At 39.5% G+C, this 22,084-nt stretch overlaps 1 protein-coding gene across 2 annotated transcripts in view; it reads left to right on the top strand.

Moving 5' to 3' along the window:
• The window catches only part of DENND6A (DENN domain containing 6A), a 60,147-nt gene that overhangs the window by 22,202 nt on the left and 15,861 nt on the right, over positions 1 to 22,084 (top strand). For both annotated transcript variants that reach the window (XM_066350918.1, XM_066350919.1), the window contains 10 exons: positions 1,282 to 1,320; positions 1,423 to 1,465; positions 8,401 to 8,513; positions 9,216 to 9,296; positions 10,705 to 10,810; positions 12,353 to 12,432; positions 14,300 to 14,362; positions 15,347 to 15,402; positions 19,092 to 19,214; positions 20,238 to 20,333. In XM_066350918.1, coding sequence (XP_066207015.1) covers positions 1,282 to 1,320; positions 1,423 to 1,465; positions 8,401 to 8,513; positions 9,216 to 9,296; positions 10,705 to 10,810; positions 12,353 to 12,432; positions 14,300 to 14,362; positions 15,347 to 15,402; positions 19,092 to 19,214; positions 20,238 to 20,333 — 800 coding nt within the window. The remainder of the gene's footprint in view (positions 1 to 1,281; positions 1,321 to 1,422; positions 1,466 to 8,400; positions 8,514 to 9,215; positions 9,297 to 10,704; positions 10,811 to 12,352; positions 12,433 to 14,299; positions 14,363 to 15,346; positions 15,403 to 19,091; positions 19,215 to 20,237; positions 20,334 to 22,084) is intronic.

Below are 22,084 nucleotides of genomic sequence, written 5' to 3'. Positions count from 1 at the left end.
CTTGGATCTGGTGTTTACTAGTGTTTGTTCCCACCATAGCTGTTCTGGCCTAGTATTCCTTCCTTTGCTGGAATTGCGGGACAAGAGTTTGCCTTAGAAGGTGGCTGTGATTACTGCAGATAGTAAACTAACCTATTTAGGAAAATGCAATGATTATTTAAAGGAATTTGAGGGAATTGAGATAGGTTTTATGGTGGGAGATGACCTTTGAAATTTCTTAAACTTCAGGTAATTATTTTTTTCTTTACATTTTTCTTTTAATAAGAAGTTAGTAATTTATACTACTTCTTGGAATCAATTGAAAATTATTGCTTGAGGTAGATACCAGCTGATAGGTCAATTTCTCTTTAGATTTTATGCTTCTAAAGAAAAGACTCCAGGCCCTGGTCAGCTGGCTCAGTGGATAGAGCATCGGTCCAGCGTGCAGACATCCCGGTTCAATTCCCAGTCAGGGCACACATGAGAAGCGACCATCTGCTTCTCTTTCCCTCCCTCTTCCCCTTCTCTCCCTTTTTTCCTCCCGCGGCCAGTGGCTTGATTGGTCCAATTTTTGGCTTCAAGTGCTAAAAATAGCTCAGTAGATTCAAGCATCAGCCCCAGACTGGAGTTGCCGGGTGGATCCTGGTCAGGGTGCATGCAGGAGTCTGTCTCTCTATCCCCCTTCCTCTCCCTTAAAAAAAAAAAAAGAATAATTTACTAACTGAATTACCAATAACTCAAAGCTTATTTCTTTTTTCCTTTTTCCTTTTTCTTTTTTGTGACCCCCGTCTGGGGCTGATGCTTGAATCTGCTGATCATTTTTTAGCGTCTGAGGCTGTCAGGCTTGGACCAACCAAGCCATCTCCAGTGCCCAGGGCCAATTCTCGAACCAATTGAGCCACTGGTTGTGGGAGAAGAGGGAGAGAAGGGGGAGTTAAAGGGGAAGAGAAGCATATGGTAGCTTCTTTTGTGTGCCCTGAACAGAAATCGAACCTGGGATGTCCATATACCGGGCCGATGCTCTATCTACCGAGCCAACCAGTCAGGGCCTAGTAAATTATTCATGATAACTCAAGATTTCACCAATTTTTTAGAGATGACTTTGAATAAAAAAATTTTTTTTCTTGCCTAATGTAAATTCTACTCAATTCTCCAAGCTTCTCATGTTTCATTGTTAAACTTTGTGAACTATTTCTTGAAACTACTTGATCATAGCCAACTAGTAATTTAGAAGTAGCTGCTAATGTTTATAATGTACACTCAATATACTAGTCTAACAAAGTTTAACTCTTTTTCTTCTAGGTAATTTATCCTCAACATTCTAAACTTACTGATAAAGAAGTAAGTAAAAATGTTACTCCGTATAGTCTAGTGTTGTATTTGTTTTTATTAGTGTGTCTGTGTGTGTGTGTCAACATATATAGCTTTTGTTTTCTTTTTCAGAAAACCAATATTTGCTATTTGTCTTTTCCAGATTCAAATTCAGGTAACTATTTTTTATGTGGTGTTTCTGTTGAATTTTATATTAAGAATATTGATTATACTGTTGACATGTGAAAATTGATTAAAACAGCATATAAAATGCAAACTCAGTTTCAGCTTAATAGATCAGTGATTTAGAGTCCTAAGTTTTATGATGCCTAGTTGTGTCTTACTGGTTATAGTTGGTTCAACTTTTAAAATAACTATTATGTTATAATGAGGTAAAACAACATTATGCATTAAACTGTTGAAATAGTGAAGAGATTAAAAATCAGTGATATTGGTATGTTTGAGGATTTATAATAAGTATTTCACTTTTAATTTAGGATTTGAGAGCTTGCCAAGAATTTTGTAAAAGCAGTGAGTTGTGGATTTTTGCTTTGTTTTTTTTTAGATTCTATGGAGAGAGGACGTAGGGGGGAGCGAGAAGTATCAACTCATAGTTGCTTCACTTTAGTTCATTAATTGCTTGTTGTATGTGCCTTGACTTGGCAAGCCTAGGGTTTCTAACTGGCAACCTCAGCATTCCAGGTTGGTGCTTTATCCACTGTACCATGATGGGTCAGGCAGAAAGCAGTGAGTTAAAAAAACAAAAACAGTAAGGTGAATCTGGTTATAAAGCATGACCATCCATTATTTTCAATAATTTATATGAGTTAATATATGGAAAGCACTTGGAGTAGTGTTGACGAATAGAAAACACCAGATAAGTATTTGCTTTTTTTTTTTTTGTATTTTTCTGAAGCTGGAAACGGGGAGAGACAGTCAGACAGACTCCCGCATGTGCCCGACCGGGATCCACCCGGCACGCCCACCATGGGGCGAAGCTCTGCCCACCAGGGGGCGATGCTCTGCCCCTCCGGGGCGTCGCTCTGCCGCAACCAGAGCCACTCTAGCGCCTGGGGCAGAGGCCAAGGAGCCATCCCCAGCGCCCGGGCCATCTTTGCTCCAATGGAGCCTTGGCTGCGGGAGGGGAAGAGAGAGACAGAGAGGAAGGAGGGGGGGTGGAGAAGCAAATGGGCGCTTCTCCTATGTGCCCTGGCTGGGAATCGAACCTGGGTTCCCCGCACGCCAGGCCGACACTCTACCACTGAGCCAACCGGCCAGGGCCTATTTGCTATTATTTAAACTTGGTTTTGCTGGTCTCTTTCAAACTCTCCCTTTGTGTGGTCCTAATTGTTGAAATCTTTTGGGTTCCTCTTGTGTTTCACTTTTAAAACAGCTTTTCAGTCTCATAGTGACCAGTGCATTCAACTTAGACCACACACAGTTAGAACCCAGTGAAGCAAAGACATTCCAGATCCCTTTCCTTTTGAGGTTACTTCTAATATTCTCTTAATTTAGTTTAGTTAATCTAATTTGGGAGATTTGACATTTTAATTTTTTAAAGCATTTTTTTCCTTTTTATATAAATACTTCCAGACTTTTTTTTTCTATACATTTGGAACTCAGCTTCCATAAAATATGTAAATAAGAAGTACTATCTTGGCCCTGGCCAGTTGGCTCAGTGGTAGAGCGTCGGCCTGGCGTGCGGGGGACCCGGGTTCGATTCCCGGCCAGGGCACACAGGAGAAGCGCCCATTTGCTTCTCCACCCCCACCCCCTCCTTCCTCTCTGTCTCTCTCTTCCCCTCCCGCAGCCAAGGCTCCATTGGAGCAGAGATGGCCTGGGCGCTGGGGATGGCTCCTTGGCCTCTGCCCCAGGCGCTAGAATGGCTCTGGTCGCAGCAGAGCGACGCCCCAGAGGGGCAGAGCATCGCCCCCTGGTGGGCAGAGCGTCGCCCCTGGTGGGCGTGCCGGGTGGATCCCAGTCGGGCACATGCGGGAGTCTGTCTGACTGTCTCTCCCCGTTTCCAGCTTCAGAAAAATACAAAAAAAAAAAAAAAAAAAAAAAAAGAAGTACTATCTTGGACCCTGGCTGGTTAGCTCAGTGGTAGAGCGTTGGCCTGGTGTGTGGGAGTCCCGGGTTCGATTCCCAGCCAGGGCACACAGGAGAAGCGCCCATCTGCTTCTCCACCCCTCCCCCCTCCTTCCTCTCTGTCTCTCTCTTCCCCTCCCGCAGCCAAGGCTCCATTGGAGCAAAGTTTGCCAGGGCGCTGAGGATGGCTCTGTGGCCTCTGCCTCAGGCACTAGAATGGCTCTGATTGCGGCAGAGCTACGCCCCAGATAGGCAGAGCATCACCCCCTGGTGAGCGTGCGGGGTGGATCCCGGTCGGGCGCATGTGGGAGTCTGACTGCCTCCCAGTTTCCAACTTCAGAAAAATACACACACACAAAAAAAAAGAAAAAAGAAAAAAAAAAGAGGTACTATCTTGGTAAAAAATGAAATGAAAGAAAAAGATGCTTTTGAGAGATCCCAGTAGGGCATTTGTTCTGACCTGAAATTTTGGACTCTTTTAGCCTACAAAGTGCAAATATGCCATTCTGAATGTAATGAGTGTTGGATTGGACTTCAAGGACTCAGGGTAACTTGAGTTGTATGAATTGCAAGATGAGCTCATTATGTGATTGGTGTTCCAGTAGGTTCTACTACACACTATTTCAGATCATAGTTTGTTTTCATTGGCTTTCTTTCTTTTCACATCTCTACATGAGCATCAAGGCCAAGAAGTTAATTGTATGGTATTTGGATAGCCTTTTTATTTCTAGTTTTGTAGTTAACTGTAGTCTCTCCATGTGTTAATTTCCTATTGGAAATTAAACTCAAGTGTAAATCTGTATAAATCAGAATGTGATCAGCATTTCAGGCTTTTGAGTGACTTACAGATGGTTTGTAATGCCTTTTTTATAAGCTCTACATCAAATGAAGTATGGTTCATTTTATTTGAAGTATGCCACCGTATTTCCCCATGTATAAGATGCACCTTAATTTTGGGTCCCAAAATTTGAAGAAAAAAAAATTACATAAAGTTATTGAATTCAAGTTTTATTTATCATAAAATTCATACAACTCCTCATCACTGTCAAATCTCCCATCCATTAGCATGTCTTCATCTGTGTCCGATGACTAATCACTGTCTTCATATATTGCCTCATCTGCTAACAAGTGTGAAACAATGAGCACAAAGACAACAAGCATGAAAAAGTGAGAAATGCATATAAAAAAAATCTACAACCAACGTATAAGACGTACCCAGTTTTTAGACCCCAAGTTTTTAGGAAAACGGTGCGTCTTATACATGGAGAAGTATGGTACTTAGAAGTAAAATTGAGAGTAGATCTTAAAAACAGACACTTTACCTTGTTTACAGATGAATTTAATACCTGACCTGTGATGGCACTGTGGATTAAGTGTCGACCCTGGAACACTGATGGCGCCAGTTTGAAACCCTGGGCTTACCTGGTCAAGGCACATACAGGAAGCAATCCTTCCTGCTCCTCACCCCCTCCCCTCTCTCTCTCTCTTATGAGTAAAAAAAAAAAAAAAATCTAGACAGCAAGAGGCTGTGAGTTTTGTATGTATTTGATTTGAGATCACGGTTCTCAGTTGTGATTACCCAAGGATTTTGTTTCACCTTAAGTGTTTTTTTTAAATAGAAGTTGGGATTACAGTGCCAACTTTGAAATGGGTTTCATTTTTTCCAAAGTAGCTTTTATTGTTATGGAAGGAAGTCTAGGCACATTACAGCAATCTTTAGGAAAGTGTAGGTTTCATTTCCATGATGCATACTTTTAAAAACTAAAACAACACGTAGACTGGTATGCTGTACAGGTAAAGAAGAATGCTTAGGGGATTCCTAAGAGAATGATTGGCCAATCCTCCAGCTCCTTCACCACACACACACACACACACACACACACCCACACACACACACACCCAACATAGATCTCATGGCTTTTATTTTATTATTGATTCCAATTTTTATTTATTGATTTCAGCAAGAGAGGAAGGGAGAGAGAGAGACAGACAGGAACTTCGACCTGTTCCTGTATGTGCCCTGACTGGGGTTTGAACTGGCAACTTCTATGCTTCGAGACAATGCTAAGTAACCAAGCTATCTGGCCAGGGCTGGATCTCATGACTTTGGAGATTGGCTTCAGGTTTCAATTTTTTGTTTCATTTGAACGGCTTTTATCTTTAGGAGCCCAAGTTTTAGTATACCTACTCTTTGGTATATACTTATCAGATTTTTTTCCCCGCCTTGTTATTTATCATTAACATCATCTGTATATGTAGGTGTTTCTGAATACCCAAGGACTATAACTCCTATATTTTAAACATGTCCAGAGAGAAAACTCAGCATTAGTTGAGAAAATTTCAAGTAATGATGAATGGGAAGGAGTAATCCTTGCTCTGGATGGATTAGATTTGCAGATGATATTTGTCTCAACAGATTTCTTTTTTGTAAATAGCAGGGACATGGTCATATACTTTATACTTCCCAGTGCCTCAAGCAGTGCTGCTCATCTATCTGTGTTGAAAGACCAGTCCAATTTTTTAAAAATTCCCATCCTTACTCTGGCTGGATAGCTTGGTTAGAATATCATCCCACAACATAAAGGTTGCTGGTTTGCTCCCCAGTCAGGGCACATACAGAAACAGATTGATGTTTCTATCTCCCTCTTTCCCTTCCTCTTTCTTTGAAACCAATACATAAAAAAATATTTTTTAAAATCCTCAGTTTTTTGGACCAATGTTTTTATAAAATACAGTTTAAAGGAATTATTAGAAAAATGAAGAGAGAAAAACAAAAAATCAAAATAAAAGTCCAGATTGGCTAGCCTGTGGTGGCACAGTGGATAGAGCATCAACCTGGAATTCTGAGGTTGCCATTTTGAAACCCTGGGCTTGCTCTGGCAAGGCTCATGTGACAAGCAAGCAAGGGAAGCAACTATGAGTTGATACTTCTTGCTCCTCACCCATCTCTTTATGTAAAATCAATCAAAAATCTTTTAAGAAAAGTTCAGATTTGTCATGACAATATCAAATTACTGTAAGAGTTCATAAATGCTTATTCTTTTTTTTTTTTCTTTCTTTCTTTCTTTTTTTTTTTGAAGCTGGAAACGGGGAGAGACAGTCAGACAGACTCCCGCATGCGCCCGACCGGGATCCACGATCCACCCGGCACGCCCACCAGGGGCGATGCTCTGCCCACCAGGGGGCGATGCTCTGCCCATCCTGGGCGTCGCCATGTTGCGACCAGAGCCACTCTAGCGCCTGAGGCAGAGGCCACAGAGCCATCCCCAGCGCCCGGGCCATCTTTGCTCCAATGGAGCCTCGGCTGTGGGAGGGAAAGAGAGAGACAGAGAGGAAGGAAGGGGGGAGGGGTGGAGAAGCAGATGGGCACTTCTCCTGTGTGCCCTGGCCAGGAATCGAACCCGGGACTTCTGCACGCCAGGCTGACGCTCTACCACTGAGCCAACCGGCCAGGGCCAATACTAGTTTTTATTTAATTTTTTAAAATTGATATCTAGAGAGTGGCGGGGGAGAGAGAGAAAGACAGAGAGAGAGAGAGATGGGGCAGAGAAGTGGGAAGCATCAACTCATAGTTGCTTCTTATGTATACGTTGACTGGGCAAGCCCAGGTTTTGAACCTGTGACCTTAGCATTCCAGGTCGATGCTCCATCCACTGCACCACCATAGGTCAGGCAATACTAGTTTCTATAAATGCATTTAGGTTTAAATACTGGGTTGCTTTTTAAAACATTTAAACATTTTATCAGGTTTCTACTTCCTTTGGTGAGAACTTTATGTGCTAAGGTATTTCTGGGCATAATAATAAGTAATAATAAAATCTTGAACACATTTCATGTTTAATATAATCTTACAAATTTTAAATATAATACCTGGGAAAATTTTGAGTGACAAGCTACTGTGTCTTTTACTTTTTAGATTATTCAGTTTTTTGGTAATCATTGCCTGACAGTTTAGGTAAAGTTTCCATGTTTTAAGAGGTTTGCTAAAATGACTAAAGATTAAAAGGTTATTAAGGTTAAAAGGTTATTTTTAATAAAAATCATTAAAATAGTAAGATTTTTTGCTTAGGTTCTTCCTGAGTCAGCTATATTATGTCTTTAAGAAAATCTCATTGTGAAATATAAAATACATACAAGGTCAAGAAATAGAACGTTGCCGGTACCTCAAAAGCCCCTCATATCCCTTCCCAAACACTGTTTCCCTCCCCCTCCAAATGTAACCACTACCCTGATTCTTATAGTAATAAGTTTCTTGCTTCTTTATAGTTTTATCACCCAACCATGCATCCCTAAAACTATAGTTTTGCCTGCTTTTTATTTGTTTTTGACAGAGACTCAGAGAGGGATAGATAGGGACAGACAGGAAGGGAGAAAGATGAGAAGCATCAATTCTTCCTTGTGGCACTTTAGTTGTTCATCGACTGCCCTCTCATATGTGCCCTGACCATGGGGCCACAGCAGCCGGAGTGACCCTTTGCTCAAGCCAGTGACCTTGGGCTCAAGCTGGTGAGCTTTGCTCAAACCAGATGAACCCACACTCAAACTGGCGACCTCAGGGTCTTGAACCTGGGTCCTTTGCATCCCAGTCCAACACTCTATCCACTACGCCACTGCCTGGCCAGGCTTGCCTGCTTTTTTTTAAAAACAACTATTTAAGTGGAGTCAAACAATGTGTACTATATTGTTTTTGGCTTCTTTGGCTTATTATTATACTTGTGAATCTGCATTACGTGTAAACAGTTTTCAAAAAATTTTAATTACATGGGGAAAATGGAATAGGAAAAATAATAGAGGGACTTAGAAGTTAAGATGCATGTTTTTCTAATGGCTTTGCCTCTAATCAGTGAGGATGGCTCTGAACAAGTCACTTGCACTCTCAGGATCTACTTTTTCTCCCCTAAAACATGATAGAATAGATTTAAATGATTACTAGGACCTCTGTCACTCTAACATTTGAGGAAACTGGATAAGTAAGTGTTATACTGTGTTATCCTTAATTTTTTTCATTTTTGTTTTTGTTAGGTTGTCTTGGAGATACCCAGTTTTGTTTTAGATTTCGACAGTCTTCTGGGAGGAGGGTGTCACTGCATTGTTTCCTGGATCAATTTGACAAAGATTTACCAGTTTACTTAAAGGTTAGAAAATAGTAATAGAAGAATGTCCATTTGAGAGGAAATTTTAAAACTCAGTTACTCAGTTACTTCTGATAGCACTCAGAAATATTTTGCTTTTGTTTTGTTATATTACACTGCTGGATTTCCTAAATGAGTTTGATTCATAAAGATTTAGTGTGTGAATGAAAGAGGCTTTATAAAGTTATTGTCCTTAAAATGTAATGTTGATTGTGAATTATAGAAATTGATTAGAATGCTGAAGTAGTTTTCTTTATTTGTTAGTAACTCTTTATTTAGATGTGGAGGTAGGGTGGTACTATACCAGTAAATATCACCCAGAGATGAAGACTCCCTGTGGTAATCCCTACCTACTTTATGATAGTATAATAGTTCTCTTTCTGATTTTTTAAATGAATGTTGTTTTACAGTTATTGTTTATTAAAAATAATTTTAATAAATCAGATGATTCCAGAGTGTAGGTTTCTGTTTTGTACTTCATGCTTACATCTCTAACTGCATCATCTTTGGGCTAGTTAGCAGGTTTTTATCTGTTACTGTCATGATTATTGTTTGTGTTGATAGAAGAGGATAACTAGCTCTTTATATATACCTCATGACTCTGTTTGGCTTTAAAATGGAAAATGGTAATAGTAAAGGGTGTGTGTATGTGTGTGTGTATATATATATATATATATATATATGTATTTGTCATTTCTTTCATAGAAGGATCCTGCTTATTTTTATGGATATGTATATTTCCGACAAGTTCGAGACAAAACTCTAAAAAGAGGCTACTTTCAGAAGGTAATTTTCATATACATTATAATGTAAAAATATTTTTATATTGTGGTTAGAAAGATAGAAACTTTTAGAATGAGTAATCTTTAAAGTCTTTGATATTTTATTTTTAAACATACTAGAATTTATATCCTTATTTTTTTATTATAGATAGCTATTTCTAGATTTTTACCTGCTATTGAATTTTACTTTATGCTATCTCTGTACTATTCACTTGACAATAAGTTACAGTTATTTTATGAAACTATCAAAAGCCAGAATAATCTGCTTAATTTTTATATTTTAGAATAAGGGAAAAAATTAACAGATAATAATATAGTTAACAATAAAACTTGCAATCTATTTTTTGAAGAGTCAGTAAATATACTTTAGTAACATCCTAGGAATAGTGTTTACTCTAAATGTACAATGTTTTACTTTCTTAAAAAAAATCATTGATTTCAATTTTATTCTAGCTAGTAGGATATATCTTTACCTTTTGTAACCAGAACATACCCTGGCCAGAAATTGATGCTGGATGGAAAGCTAAAAAATAGTTTTCAAGAAAAATGGATTTAAAAAAATAAGATTAGAATAATCTTTTTTTTTTTTTTAAGTGAAAGGAGGGGAGGCAGACTTGTGAATGCCTCCAGATGAGGATCCACCCAGCAAGCCCACTAGAGGGCGATGCTCTGCCCATCTGGGGCTGTTGCTCCATTGCAACCAGAGCCATTTTTTAACTCCTGAGATGGAGGTCATGGAGCCATCCTCAGCGCCTGGGGCCAACTTGCTCCAATTGAGCCATGGCTGTTGGAGGGGAGGGAGAAAGAGAAAAAGAAAGGAACAAGAGAGGGAGGAGTAGAGAAAGCAGATGGTAGCTTCTGTGTGTCCTGACTGAGAATTGAACCTGGGATATCCACATGCCGTGCTGACGCTCTACCACTGAGCCAACCAGCCAGGTCTGTGATTAACCTTTAAAGTCACAATTTCTAAGTATGTGGCTATGACCATTGAACTCTAAAATATAATAGTCATAGATCTTAGTTTGAAAAAGCATTAATTTACTCTTTCTTTATTAGGAAGAATTCATCTTGCTAATTCCTGATATTGTTTTGCTAATGACAGTAGTAACTAGGCTTTGGAAATTGTTCATGATGATGTTAGTCTGTTTATAGGAAATTTTTTTCCTGGTAAGAAGGAAAATTTGTGAATATGCTTTTATGTTCTTAAAGTGTAGTAATAAGGTTAAACTTTCTATATTCTGCAACTGTAGTTTTATGTTTTCTTTTAACCATGGTACTGTAAAAATCTTTTTATTTCAAAATGCACACTTTTCACTTAAGTTAGCTTGTTAGTCATTGACTATGTTAGAAATGTTGAACTTAAATTATAATCACTAGGAAATTTTAAAAAAGCGTTTCTTTTTTCCCTCCAGTCCTTGGTTTTGATCAGCAAACTACCTTATATTCACTTTTTTCACACTGTACTCAGACAGATAGCACCAGAGTATTTTGAAAAGAGCAAACCTTATTTGGAAGCAGGTAAGTTAAACATTGTGTGACTTAAGTATCTTTATGAAGGAATTTAAAAAATTTTTACTGGCAATGGTCTGATAAAAATGAAGTTGACCATCTAAAAAATTAAGAATTTGGCCCTGGCCGGTTGGCTCAGTGGTAGAGCGTCAGCCTGGCGTGCGGAAGTCCCGGGTTCGATTCCCGGCCAGGGCACACAGGAGAAGCGCCCATCTGCTTCTCCACCCCTCCCCCTCTCCTTCCTCTCTGTCTCTCTCTTCCCCTCACCCAGCAAGGCTCCATTGGAGCAAAGATGGCCCGGGCGCTGGGGATGGCTCCTTGGCCTCTGCCCCAGGCGCTAGAGTGGCTCTGGTCGCAACAGAGTGACGCCCCGGAGAGGCAGAGCATTGCCCCCTGGTGGGCAGAGCGTCGCCCCCTGGTGGGCGTGCCGGGTGGATCCCGGTGGGGCGCATGCGGGAGTCTGTCTGACTGTCCTCGTTTCCAGCTTCAGAAAAATACAAAAAAAGAAAAGAAAAAAAAATTAAGAATTTTATAGTAGGAGAGAGATCCAGAACTATCCTTCTGGTATCTTTTTTCTAGACACATCAAAGACCATATAATTTATTATCTCCTTTTTCACCCTAGTTTAATAAACAAATATTGAATTAACAGTTCTGATACTCAGCACTATTAAACAGAAATCCTTATGTCACTCTATAGAGAGAGAAGGCCTCTCCCAGGTGGTGTGCTGGTAGCAAATTTGATTGATTGATTTTAGAGAGACAAAGAGGAGAGAGAGAGAGATAGAGAGAGAGAGAGAGAAGCATTTATTTATTGTTACACTTAGTTGTGCATTCTTTGGTCACTTTCTGTATGTGCCCTGACTGGGGAGCAAATGCTCAACCTTGGTATTTCAGGATGACATTCTTTCTGAGCTAAGTAGCCAGGGCCTTTTTGTAGTTAATTTTAGTGATAATAAATGCATAGAAAAACTCACTTTAAACCTATTATTTTGTTGCTTTAAAAATTTTATTAACTGCCTGACCAGGTGGTGGTGTAGTGGATAGAGTGTCGGGCTGGGATGTGGAGGACCCAAATTTGAAGCCCCAAGGTCGCCGGCTTGAGCATGGGCTCATCTGGTTTGAGCAAGGCTCACCAGCTTGAGCCCAAGGTTGCTGGCTTGAGCAAGGGATTACTCAGTCTGCTGTAGCCTCCTGGTCAGGGCACATATGAGAAAGCAATCAATGAACAATGACGGTGCCGCAACAAAGAATTGATGCTTCTCATCTCTCTCCCTTCCTGTCTGTCTGTCCCTATCTGTCCCTCTCTCTGTCTCTGTCACACACACAAAAAAAATTTATTCAATTTATATCCAAGTGTACATGTGTATTTCTGGTGAAATGTGGGATATTTTCATTACTTTTTTTTTTTTTACTTTTACTTTTTTTTCCTATCCTTCCCAGTATATTTTTCCTGCTCTACAGAAAGTCGAGTTCTAATTTCTAATATGCTATTTTTCATATTGTAATATTTCCATTTATACTAAGGAAGTATTTTATTTTATTTTTTCAGCTTGTAATGATGTTGATCGATGGCCTGCCCCCGTGCCAGGGAAAACATTACACCTGCCTATTATGGGGGTGGTAATGAAGGTAATAGCTTATATTTCATTTGTCTCTAAGAAATTTACACATGAGTTTTGCTTTTTACCTTCCTAATAACATTCAGTCCTGCTGCTGCTTTCACTTTTTTCTTTTTTTGATGTGAGGAGTTACAGAGATACCATAATCCATCCTGCTGCACAGACCACTAGTAACAACTTTAGGGGCCACCAGTACCATCATCCTATTGAGTTTGCATGGGCTGCTGGGAGTCATTCCTATATAATACATGCAAATGTAAATGTCACCTAGAATTCTGCTATTCCATGGCCCTCCAGAGATAAGTGGTATTATAGAATACTTGTAGGATCAAGTATGAATTGCTAAAAATTAAATTAGGAAAGCCATTGGTTTTTTTTGTTTGTTTGTTTTTTGTATTTTTCTGAAGCTGGAAACGGGGAGAGACAGTCAGACAGACTCCCACATGTGCCCGACCGGGATCCACCCGGCACGCCCACCAGGGGGCGATGCTCTGCCCCTCCGGGGCGTCGCTCTGTTGCGACCAGAGCCACTCTAGCGCCTGGGGCAGAGGCCAAGGAGCCATCCCCAGCGCCCGGGCCATCTTTGCTCCAATGGAGCCTTGGCTGCGTGAGGGGAAGAGAGAGACAGAGAGGAAGGGGGGGGGTGGAGAAGCAAATGGGCGCTTCTCCTATGTGCCCTGGCGGAGAATTGAACCCGGATCCCCCACACGCTAGGCCGATGCTCTACCTCTGAGCCAACTGCCAGGGCAAGCCATTGGTTTTTAGTCTTAAATGATCTTAACATATTAATATCAGATCCAGCATGCCTGTCCTTGGGTTTAGTATTGTAAGTTCTCTTTCTTTCATTTCAAAAATTAAATTAGCATTTTTTTCTCAGATTTTGCATGACCATGCTCTAAGTGCTTTTGCAATGCATTTTCATGTTGGACTTATTTTTGGCAGTGCTCTCTCTTTTTTTTTTTTTTTTTTAATTTTTCTGAAGCTGGAAACGGGGAGAGACAGTCAGACAGACTCCCGCATGCGCCCGACCGGGATCCACCCGGCACGCCCACCATGGGGCGACGCTCTGCCCACCAGGGGGCGATAATCTGCCCATCCTGGGCGTCGCCATGTTGCGACCAGAGCCACTCTAGCGCCTGAGGCAGAGGCCACAGAGCCATCCCCAGCGCCCGGGCCATCTTTGCTCCAATGGAGTCTTGGCTGCGGGAGGGGAAGAGAGAGACAGAGAGGAAAGCGCGGCAGAGGGGTGGAGAAGCAAATGGGCGCTTCTCCTGTGTGCCCTGGCCGGGAATCGAACCCGGGTCCTCCGCACGCTAGGCCGATGCTCTACCGCTGAGCCAACCGGCCAGGGCCATTGGCAGTGCTCTCTCTTTAGATGTGCTCATTTCTGTAGGAGCTGTGTTTTGTTTTTTCCCTGGGAAAACATCAAAAGTAGTACTTGTAGCTCTGAGTTGAGTGTTCTCATGGTTTCCTATGAGATTTGTCCCATAGTTTGGCAAGCTTGAGCGGGTGTGTTTGGGTGTGTATATATTAATGAAGCAAAGATTGGAAAAATAAGCAGGAAGCGGTATGAAGTTGATGTCCTTTTTCTGTTTTTCAGCACATTTACTTCTTATTAGATTAGTGATTTCTGTGTGTATGGGAGTATGGAGACCTTAGTTCAATTACCTTCTGTTGTGAATGAAAAGAAATATGGACTTAAATTTTTTAATCCGACATAAATGCTTTGTTTTTAAGGCTTTTTAGGCATTGCTGAGTGTACCTTTTTAACAGCAGGATAGAGCACTGCTGACCCCTCATTGTGGTGGTGGTGGTACTGACAAATTATAGAAAGGATATTCTTAGTTGCCAAAGGTAATTTCTTCTTTCTCTTTAAGGTACGGATTCCCACATGTCATGACAAACCTGGGACAACTCAGATAGTGCAGTTAACTCAACAGGTAGTGTGGTATTGTGGTAGAATAATCCAGCACATAAAATCTTTTTAATATAGCTTTTAAACTAGCGAATGAAGTTTCTTGGGTTTATAATACATTCCTGAATATTACTGAAATATCCTATTAAATAGTTTTAATGACTTGATGATAAACTTCCTGATGTTTCTCAGATGGAAAAATGTCTTTTTCTCTGGTAGATACTGTTGAGAACTCAGAATTTATACTGTAATTTTGAGGACAAGGGGAAAATAAGTATTTTTTCCAGCAAGATTTAATTCTAACAAAGCCTCTTATCTGAAAGAATAGTCAGCAGACTTCTATTTTTAGGAAACTCAGTCAAAAGAATTCTTTTTTAAAAAATTAATTAATTTTAATTTATTGTGTTTACATAGATTCAAGTTTCCCACCCAGTACATCCCCCCCAACTGTTCCCCTCAACCTCTCCTTTGCCCCCTTCCCCCCTATGCCCTCCCCCTTCCCTCCAGGATTTGCTTTCCTACTCTCTATAATGCTGTGTTATGTGTATATAATTTCACCAATCTCTTTCCCTTCTCTGATTCCATTTGGATTGCCTTTCATTTTTCTCAAGCTAGATCTATTCATGGGTAGGATTGAATTTCTCATTTAAAACATTTTAACTGGTATATTAGCACTCCCATTGTTCTTTGAATTGAATAAGAATTGAGAGCAGTAAGAAAGCTAATTTTGCCTATGATCTATATCAACTAGTATTATGGCAGTATTTCATATAGTTGTGAATTAAACTGACTGTTGAATTAATGCCTTAAATGTGGAATCTGTTTCCTTGTCTTTCTGTGTTAGAGGAGATTGGTAAGACCCACTCTCTCTGTGGCTTCTCCTAGAGGAAGAGAATCCTGAAAGATAAATAGGACAATGTGCTTATTGATCATGAGATAAATAGGCATAATTTAAAAATCAAGCTCTGTAAATGTTAGTGGCATCTCTCTCTTTTCTTTTTTCTCTTAGGCAGACACACATATATCTGTTATTTTACCTACTGTTCATGAGGTGGATCTTTTCAGGTAAAGAGTAAAAAATTTTAACTGCCTTTTTTCTTTGCTTTGTGATGTTAATTTCCTTAGAAAATGAATGTTCTTGCATGAAATGTTGAAAAACCTGGAAGAAAATAGTTACTAACATTTTACATGTTATATATCAATGATTCATCCCTGACTATATGTTATGAGCTTGGACCATTAGGCAAATTTGGATATAGATTGGGTATTACATGGTAGAAACAAATTGTTTTGGTTTGATGTGAAAATGGTATTGTAATGATGTAAGAAAATGCACTTACCTTTTTTAGAGATGCATTGTATAGTATTTTGAGGTGAAATATCACGAGGTTTGTGTTTTATTTTAAAGTACTTCAGTAAGAAAAAATAAAGTAAAAATGGCAAAATATTGTTAACACTAGATGATATATGTGTATAAGGGAGTTCTTACACTGTTATCTTCATTTTTCTGTATGTTTGAAATTTTTCAAAATGCGAAAACAAAACAAAACAAATAAAAAAAAACCAGAGATAATCTAGCACTTAAAAAAGAAGGAAAAAGTACCAATGTTTATGCTGTATTACACAGGTCAGCTAAATAAGAATCTTTGGATTGATTCCCAGTTCCAGCTCATGGGAGGTTCTCATGTAGCCCGACTTGAGAAACCACTGTTATAAACAAGCAATTACTTAATATTAATACGTGTAATCAGGAGTCATGTGAAAGACTTAGAATGGGTTTTGGTTTGATTTTGTGTGTGTGTGTGAGCGTGTTTGAGAGAGAGAAAGTGTGTATGTTTGTGTGACCTTTAAACTGCATAGAATACTGCTTCAAAGATTGATTAGTTTTATATGCTAGGTTTGTTTTATACATTGGCCCTAGCACAGTTGAATAATCCCACTTTTGAGTATTTACTCAATAAAAACGAAAGCATATATTTATACAAAGACTTGTATGCAAATGTTTATAGCAGCTTTATATAGCAGCCTAACACTGGAAACAATGCAAATGTCCATCTACTGGCAAATAGATAAACAAAATGAGATATATACATGTGAACGAAATGCTCAGCAATTAAAAAAAGAATAAACTATGATACATGGATGACTCTCAGAAGCATCAAGTTTAGTGAACAGAGCTAGATTTTAAAGAGCTATTTACTGAATGATTCCATTTATATAATATTCTGGTAAAACTATAGGGGCAGAAATCAGACCAGTAATTGCCTAGGAGTGGGGACAGGAAATGGACTACAAATGGAAGAAGGAAATTTTGAGGGATGATGCAATTATTCTATGTCTTTGGTAAGGGTGAATTAAATTATAATCTTAAAAAATAATAATTTTCTTAAAAAAAATGAGTTTAGTGCCTGATCTTTGGTGGCACAGTAGATGGAGCATCAACCTGGAACACTGAGGTCACTGGTTCAAAAGCCTGGGCTTGCTTGGTCAAGGCACATATGAGAAGCAACTATGAGTTGGTGCTTCCTGCTGCACCACTCATCCCCTTTCTCTTTCTCTTTCTCTTTCTCTCCCCTTCTCCCCCTCCCCCTCCCCTTCTCCCCCTCTCCCCTTCTCCCCCTCTCCCCTTCTCCCCCTCTCCCCTTCTCCCCCTCCCCCTCCCCTTCTCTCCCTCTCCCCTTCTCCCCCTCTCCCCTTCTCCCCCTCCCCTTCTCCCCCTCTCCTCTTCTCCCCCCTCCCCCTCCCCCCTCCCCCTCCCCCCTCCCCCTCCCCTTCTCCCCCTCCCCTTCTCCCCTCCCTTTCTCCCCCTCCCCTTCTCCCCACTGTAAGTTTAGCATTTTTACAATGAAAAAAGGGAGTGTCCCTCAAATAAAAGTAGAGTACAGAAAACTTTTTCCTTTTAACTATTTGATTGTAACCTGATGCCCCATTACCCCTGAATACTTTAGTGTCTGTTTCCTACAAATTAGGACACAGTGCAGGCATGAAAATTGGGAAATTAACATTGATAGATTAATATTATTTAATACTAAGACCACATTCAAAATGTCACCAGTTGCCACAATAATATTCAGTTCAGAATCGTCTTTTGGATTTAGTTGTCGTGTCTCTAGTCTGTCCTATAGTCTGAAATAGTTCCTCAGTTTTCCTTTCATGTTTGTGACCCTGACATTCTTGTGGATTACATGATTGTTATTTGACAGGAAATTTCTCAGTTTAGGTTTGTCTGGGATTTACTCAGGATTAGATTCAAGTTCTGCATCTTTAGTAAGGAGGTAGCACAGTTTGGTTTCCTTGTTAATGATAATGTTCACTTTGATCACTTGATTCAAGTGGTGTTCTCCAAGCTTCTCCCTTGATTCTTTCTCCTTTTGTAATTACGTATTTTGTGGGAAGGTACTTTGAAAATATTTATATTGGTTATTTATTGCTATGTAATAAATTATGCCAGTACTTAGAGGCTTGAGAGAACAAACGTTATTTCACACTGCTTCTGAGAGTTAGGAATCCGGAAACTATTTAGCTAAATGGTTCTAACTCTGGATGACTTACCTCATTGCAGTCAAGATGTCAGCTGAGGTTTCGTCATTTGGACAACTGGGCTGGAGGATATGCTTCCCTAGAAATCTTATTTACTTGGCTGTTGTCTGGAGGCCTCATTCCTAGCCATGTATACCTCTGCATAGGGCTACTTGAGTTTTCTTCACAATATCAGCAGCTGAAGCCACAATAACTTTTATGACATAGCATAGCCTTTAAAGTTGTACATTGTCACTTTGCCTTATCCTGTTCATTATCTGTGATCCACTAATTCAGCCTATACTTAAAGAGAGGGAGAATTAGGCTCTTTCTATGTTTTAAAAGGAGTGCCAATAAATTTGTAGAAATATTTTAAAATGCCACAAACCAGCGCGGCTAGTAATTCCAGGTCCTGAGTGGGAACGGTGCAGAATGAAGAAAATAAGCTTAAAGAGAAATAGGAAGGGATCGGGAGGCTTCTGCAAGCTGATGGCAAGACATAGCAAAACAGCCCCTAGTTTGCTTTATTATATAGCCATATGCAAATAAGGAAGTCTTGGATACAAAGTCACTCATCTCCAAGGCAACCCAAGAATTCTCCCAAGTGCAGAAACCCTCCACCCTGCATAATAGCAGTGTTGTGTCCTGATAGGCTTCCTTCCACCTAATTCTAGGGCTGCTATAAAAAGCTGTAGCAAAAAAAAAAAAAAAAAAAAAAAGCTGTAGCATTTCTCTACAGGATGGATCTGCCCAGGAAATCATTCTGTTATTTAGTATTAGAAATCCCACTTGTGATTTTTTTCTTCATTCTTTAATATGGAAAACATTTACTTTTAAACTAAGTATATCTAGTAAACATCCTTTTGAAAATTATTTTTTCTTGTTTCCTTCAAAATATTTAAAATAAAAATTCAAATTTAACAAAGTGATATTAATAAAATAGAACTACCATATGGTATGACAATTTAATAATTTTTATATGCATTATTGTTTGTCAGCCAATCTATGTGTTAATATATATTTAATTTTGTAAAAGTTGGAATGAGTCAAATGGATATCTTTTTTATGTGAATAAGAGGGACTTTTTAAATACATCATCATATTTTGAATGAATTTGTTTATCAGTTCAAGGTGCAAACAGCTGGAAGAATTTATATCAATGTGAAGTTTTTAAAATGATTACATAGGAACTTAAGTTGGATAAATAATATTTCTACTGTGTAAATACCTTTCAGGTGTTTCTGCCCAGTTTTCCTTCATAGTCAGATGCTTTGGGAGCTGGTGCTTTTGGGGGAGCCCCTTGTAGTCATGGCACCATCACCTTCAGAGTCCTCAGAGACTGTATTGGCACTTGTGAAGTGAGTATATTTGGTTGCAATGGTAATGGTTGCAGCATTATTCCATCTCTTACATGTTTTATACACTCATTGCATTGCTAAACAATAATAGCCCTGTAAGGAAATGTGGAGTGCTCATTATAACATCAATTTATGGATAAGAAAGTAATTCAGGTTTCACGAGGGCTGGAGCCATGTTCTTATTTTTTGAGCACATGCATTCTCTTAAAGCAGTGGTTTTCAACCATTGTGCCACAAGCATTTTAAAAACATGCAATACCTATTTAGTTAGGGGCACTGACATCTTTTCTCTTAGAGTGTCATAAAAATGACAACAGCCAACACAATAATAGCCATTTGCTGTGAATGAATCAAAATTATACTTTTTTTTTGTTAGATTGGCAAAAAGTATATATTTTTAAGGTGTGCTGCAGAATTTTAGGAATTAGTTTATATGTGAGCAATTAGTTTATATGAGATGAAAAAGGTTGAAAGTAGCTGACTTACACATAGCTAGTAACTGATAGATAAATATTAGTTGCATGGCCTGACCAGTGGTGGTGCAGTGGATAAAGCGTCAACCTGGAAACACTGATGTCGCCGGTTCAAAACCCTGAGCTTGCCTGGTCAAGGCACAATGGAAGTTGATACTTCTGGCTCCTTCCCCTTCTCTTTCTCTCTTTCTTTCTCTCTCTCTCTCTCTCTCTCTCTCTCCCGTCTCTGAAATGAATAAATAAAATCTTTTAAAAAAATTAGCTTAAAAAAAATTAGTTGCATGAATGGTCAGTGTGTCTAGTAGAAGGCGTAGAGCTAAGTGAATGATGGAACCAGAATTTCACCTTATTTTCTGCCCCAAGTCCAGTGTTCTTTCAATATGCCATTTTACATTATATATTTCCACGTATTTTCCAGTTTCCTGAAATGACTTTACCACTTTGAAATAAGGGATCTCATTGGGGTTATACTTTATATGTGGATATGTTATAGTTACTAGCAGGGCCCTTTATTTCTGTGTCCTTTGTTTTACATGTTCTTGCTCCACAGCTGCATTTCTCCATTGAAGTACTTCAGTGATTTCCGACCCTATTTCACTATTCATGATAGTGAATTCAAAGAATATACTACCCGTACTCAGGCTCCGTAAGTAAATAAAGTAACTTTTATTAACCAACCAATTATTATTACCTTTATAACTAAATTATATAGAATCATTTTTGGTAATAACTTAATTTGAATTTTGAACAATTGACAGATTGATTTTATAAAGGAAGGTGTAAGGAGCTGCTGGCTCACATTTCAAGAGTCATTATCTTATTTTCTTTGGGTCATTTATTACACTGGGGAACAAAATTTTTTTTTTTTTTTTTTTTTTTTTTATCTGAAGCTGGAAACGGGGAGAGGCAGTCAGACAGACTCCCGCATGCGCCCGACCGGGATCCACCCGGCATGCCCACCAGGGAGCGACGCTCTGCCCACCAGGGGCGATGCTCTGCCTCTCCGGGGTGTTGCTCTATTGCGACCAGAGCCATTCTAGCGCCTGGGGCAGAGGCCAAGGAGCCATCCCCAGTATCCGGGCCATCTTTGCTCCAATGGAGCCTCGCTGCAGGAGGGGAAGAGAGAGACAGAGAGGAAGGAGAGGGGGAGGGGTGGAGAAGCAGATGGGCGCTTCTCCTGTGTGCCCTGGCCGGGAATCGAACCCAGGACTTCTGCATGCCAGGCCGACGCTCCACCACTGAGCCAGCCGGCCAGGGTAGGGGAACAAAATTTTTGTTGCATCCACAAAAATACTTGTTCTTACCTAATTCGAGTGTGCTGATCTCAAATCTGACATTAGTTTTTCTCTGTAAGCTACAGTTTTTTTGCAATTTAAGATTTTAGGTTTTCATCTTATTGTAAAATTTTCAACATTTAGTTTAACATAATGAAGTAGAATGTCTTCTTGGGCATCATCTTTGTGAAAATATAATTTATATAATGCAGTAAATACACTAATACACTAAAAGATATGATTGCATCAGAATTTGTCTACAATTTTGAAATAGAGCATATTAAAACACTTACTTTAATCATAAAATTTGTGCAAAACTTATTTAAATTCTATTCAGAAAAAAAAAATTCTATTTAGGCAAAAGGTTGCATTTGTAGCTCTTTGTGTACTTGTTGAGGACAATCTCGTTTGATGCTCCAGCAGTAGTCTGCTCATCACTAACAGCTCCAAGATTTTCGGGAAACTTATCAAGATGACTGTTCAGAAAGTGAATCTTAATGCTCATGTTACATCCAATGTCTTGGAAAGCCAACAGCATCCTTTGAACCAGAAGTTCATAGTTTTCTGCTTTTTTGTTGCCAAGGAAGTTCTTTGTAACTGCCACAAAAGACTGCCATGCTGCTTTCTTCTCTTTATTCATCTTCCTGGAAAATTCTTTGTCATGTATGAGGGTTTGAATTTGAAGTCCATCAAATACATCTGCTTTTACCTTCTCGAAAGACAAGGTACCTACCGCCTGACCTGTGGTGGCACAGTGGATAAAGCGTCGACCTGGAAATACTGAGGTCGCCGGTTCAAAACCCTGGGCTTGCCTGGTCAAGGCACATATGGGAGTTGATGCTTCCAGCTCCTCCCCCACTTCTCTCTCTCTCTCTCTCTCTCTCTCTCTGTAGTCTCCCTCTCCACTCTAAAATGAATAAATAAAAAAAAAAAGAAAGACAAGGTAGGAAAAGCAGAAATAAAATGTTGAAAGCATTCACTTTCTTTATTCAAAGCCTGAACAAACTGCTTCATTAAGCCAAGTTTGATGTGAAGTGGGGGAAAAATGATCCTGTATCGATTAACTACAGGTTCATTCACAATATTTTGCATCCCTACTTCCAGAGCTTCACGTCTTAGCCAC

The sequence above is a fragment of the Saccopteryx leptura genome, chromosome 10 (genome assembly GCF_036850995.1).
Source record: "Saccopteryx leptura isolate mSacLep1 chromosome 10, mSacLep1_pri_phased_curated, whole genome shotgun sequence".
NCBI classification, from domain to species: domain Eukaryota; kingdom Metazoa; phylum Chordata; class Mammalia; order Chiroptera; family Emballonuridae; genus Saccopteryx; species Saccopteryx leptura.
Note: the sequence above shows the minus strand (reverse complement) of the source record. Positions and strands in the feature narration are given on the sequence as shown.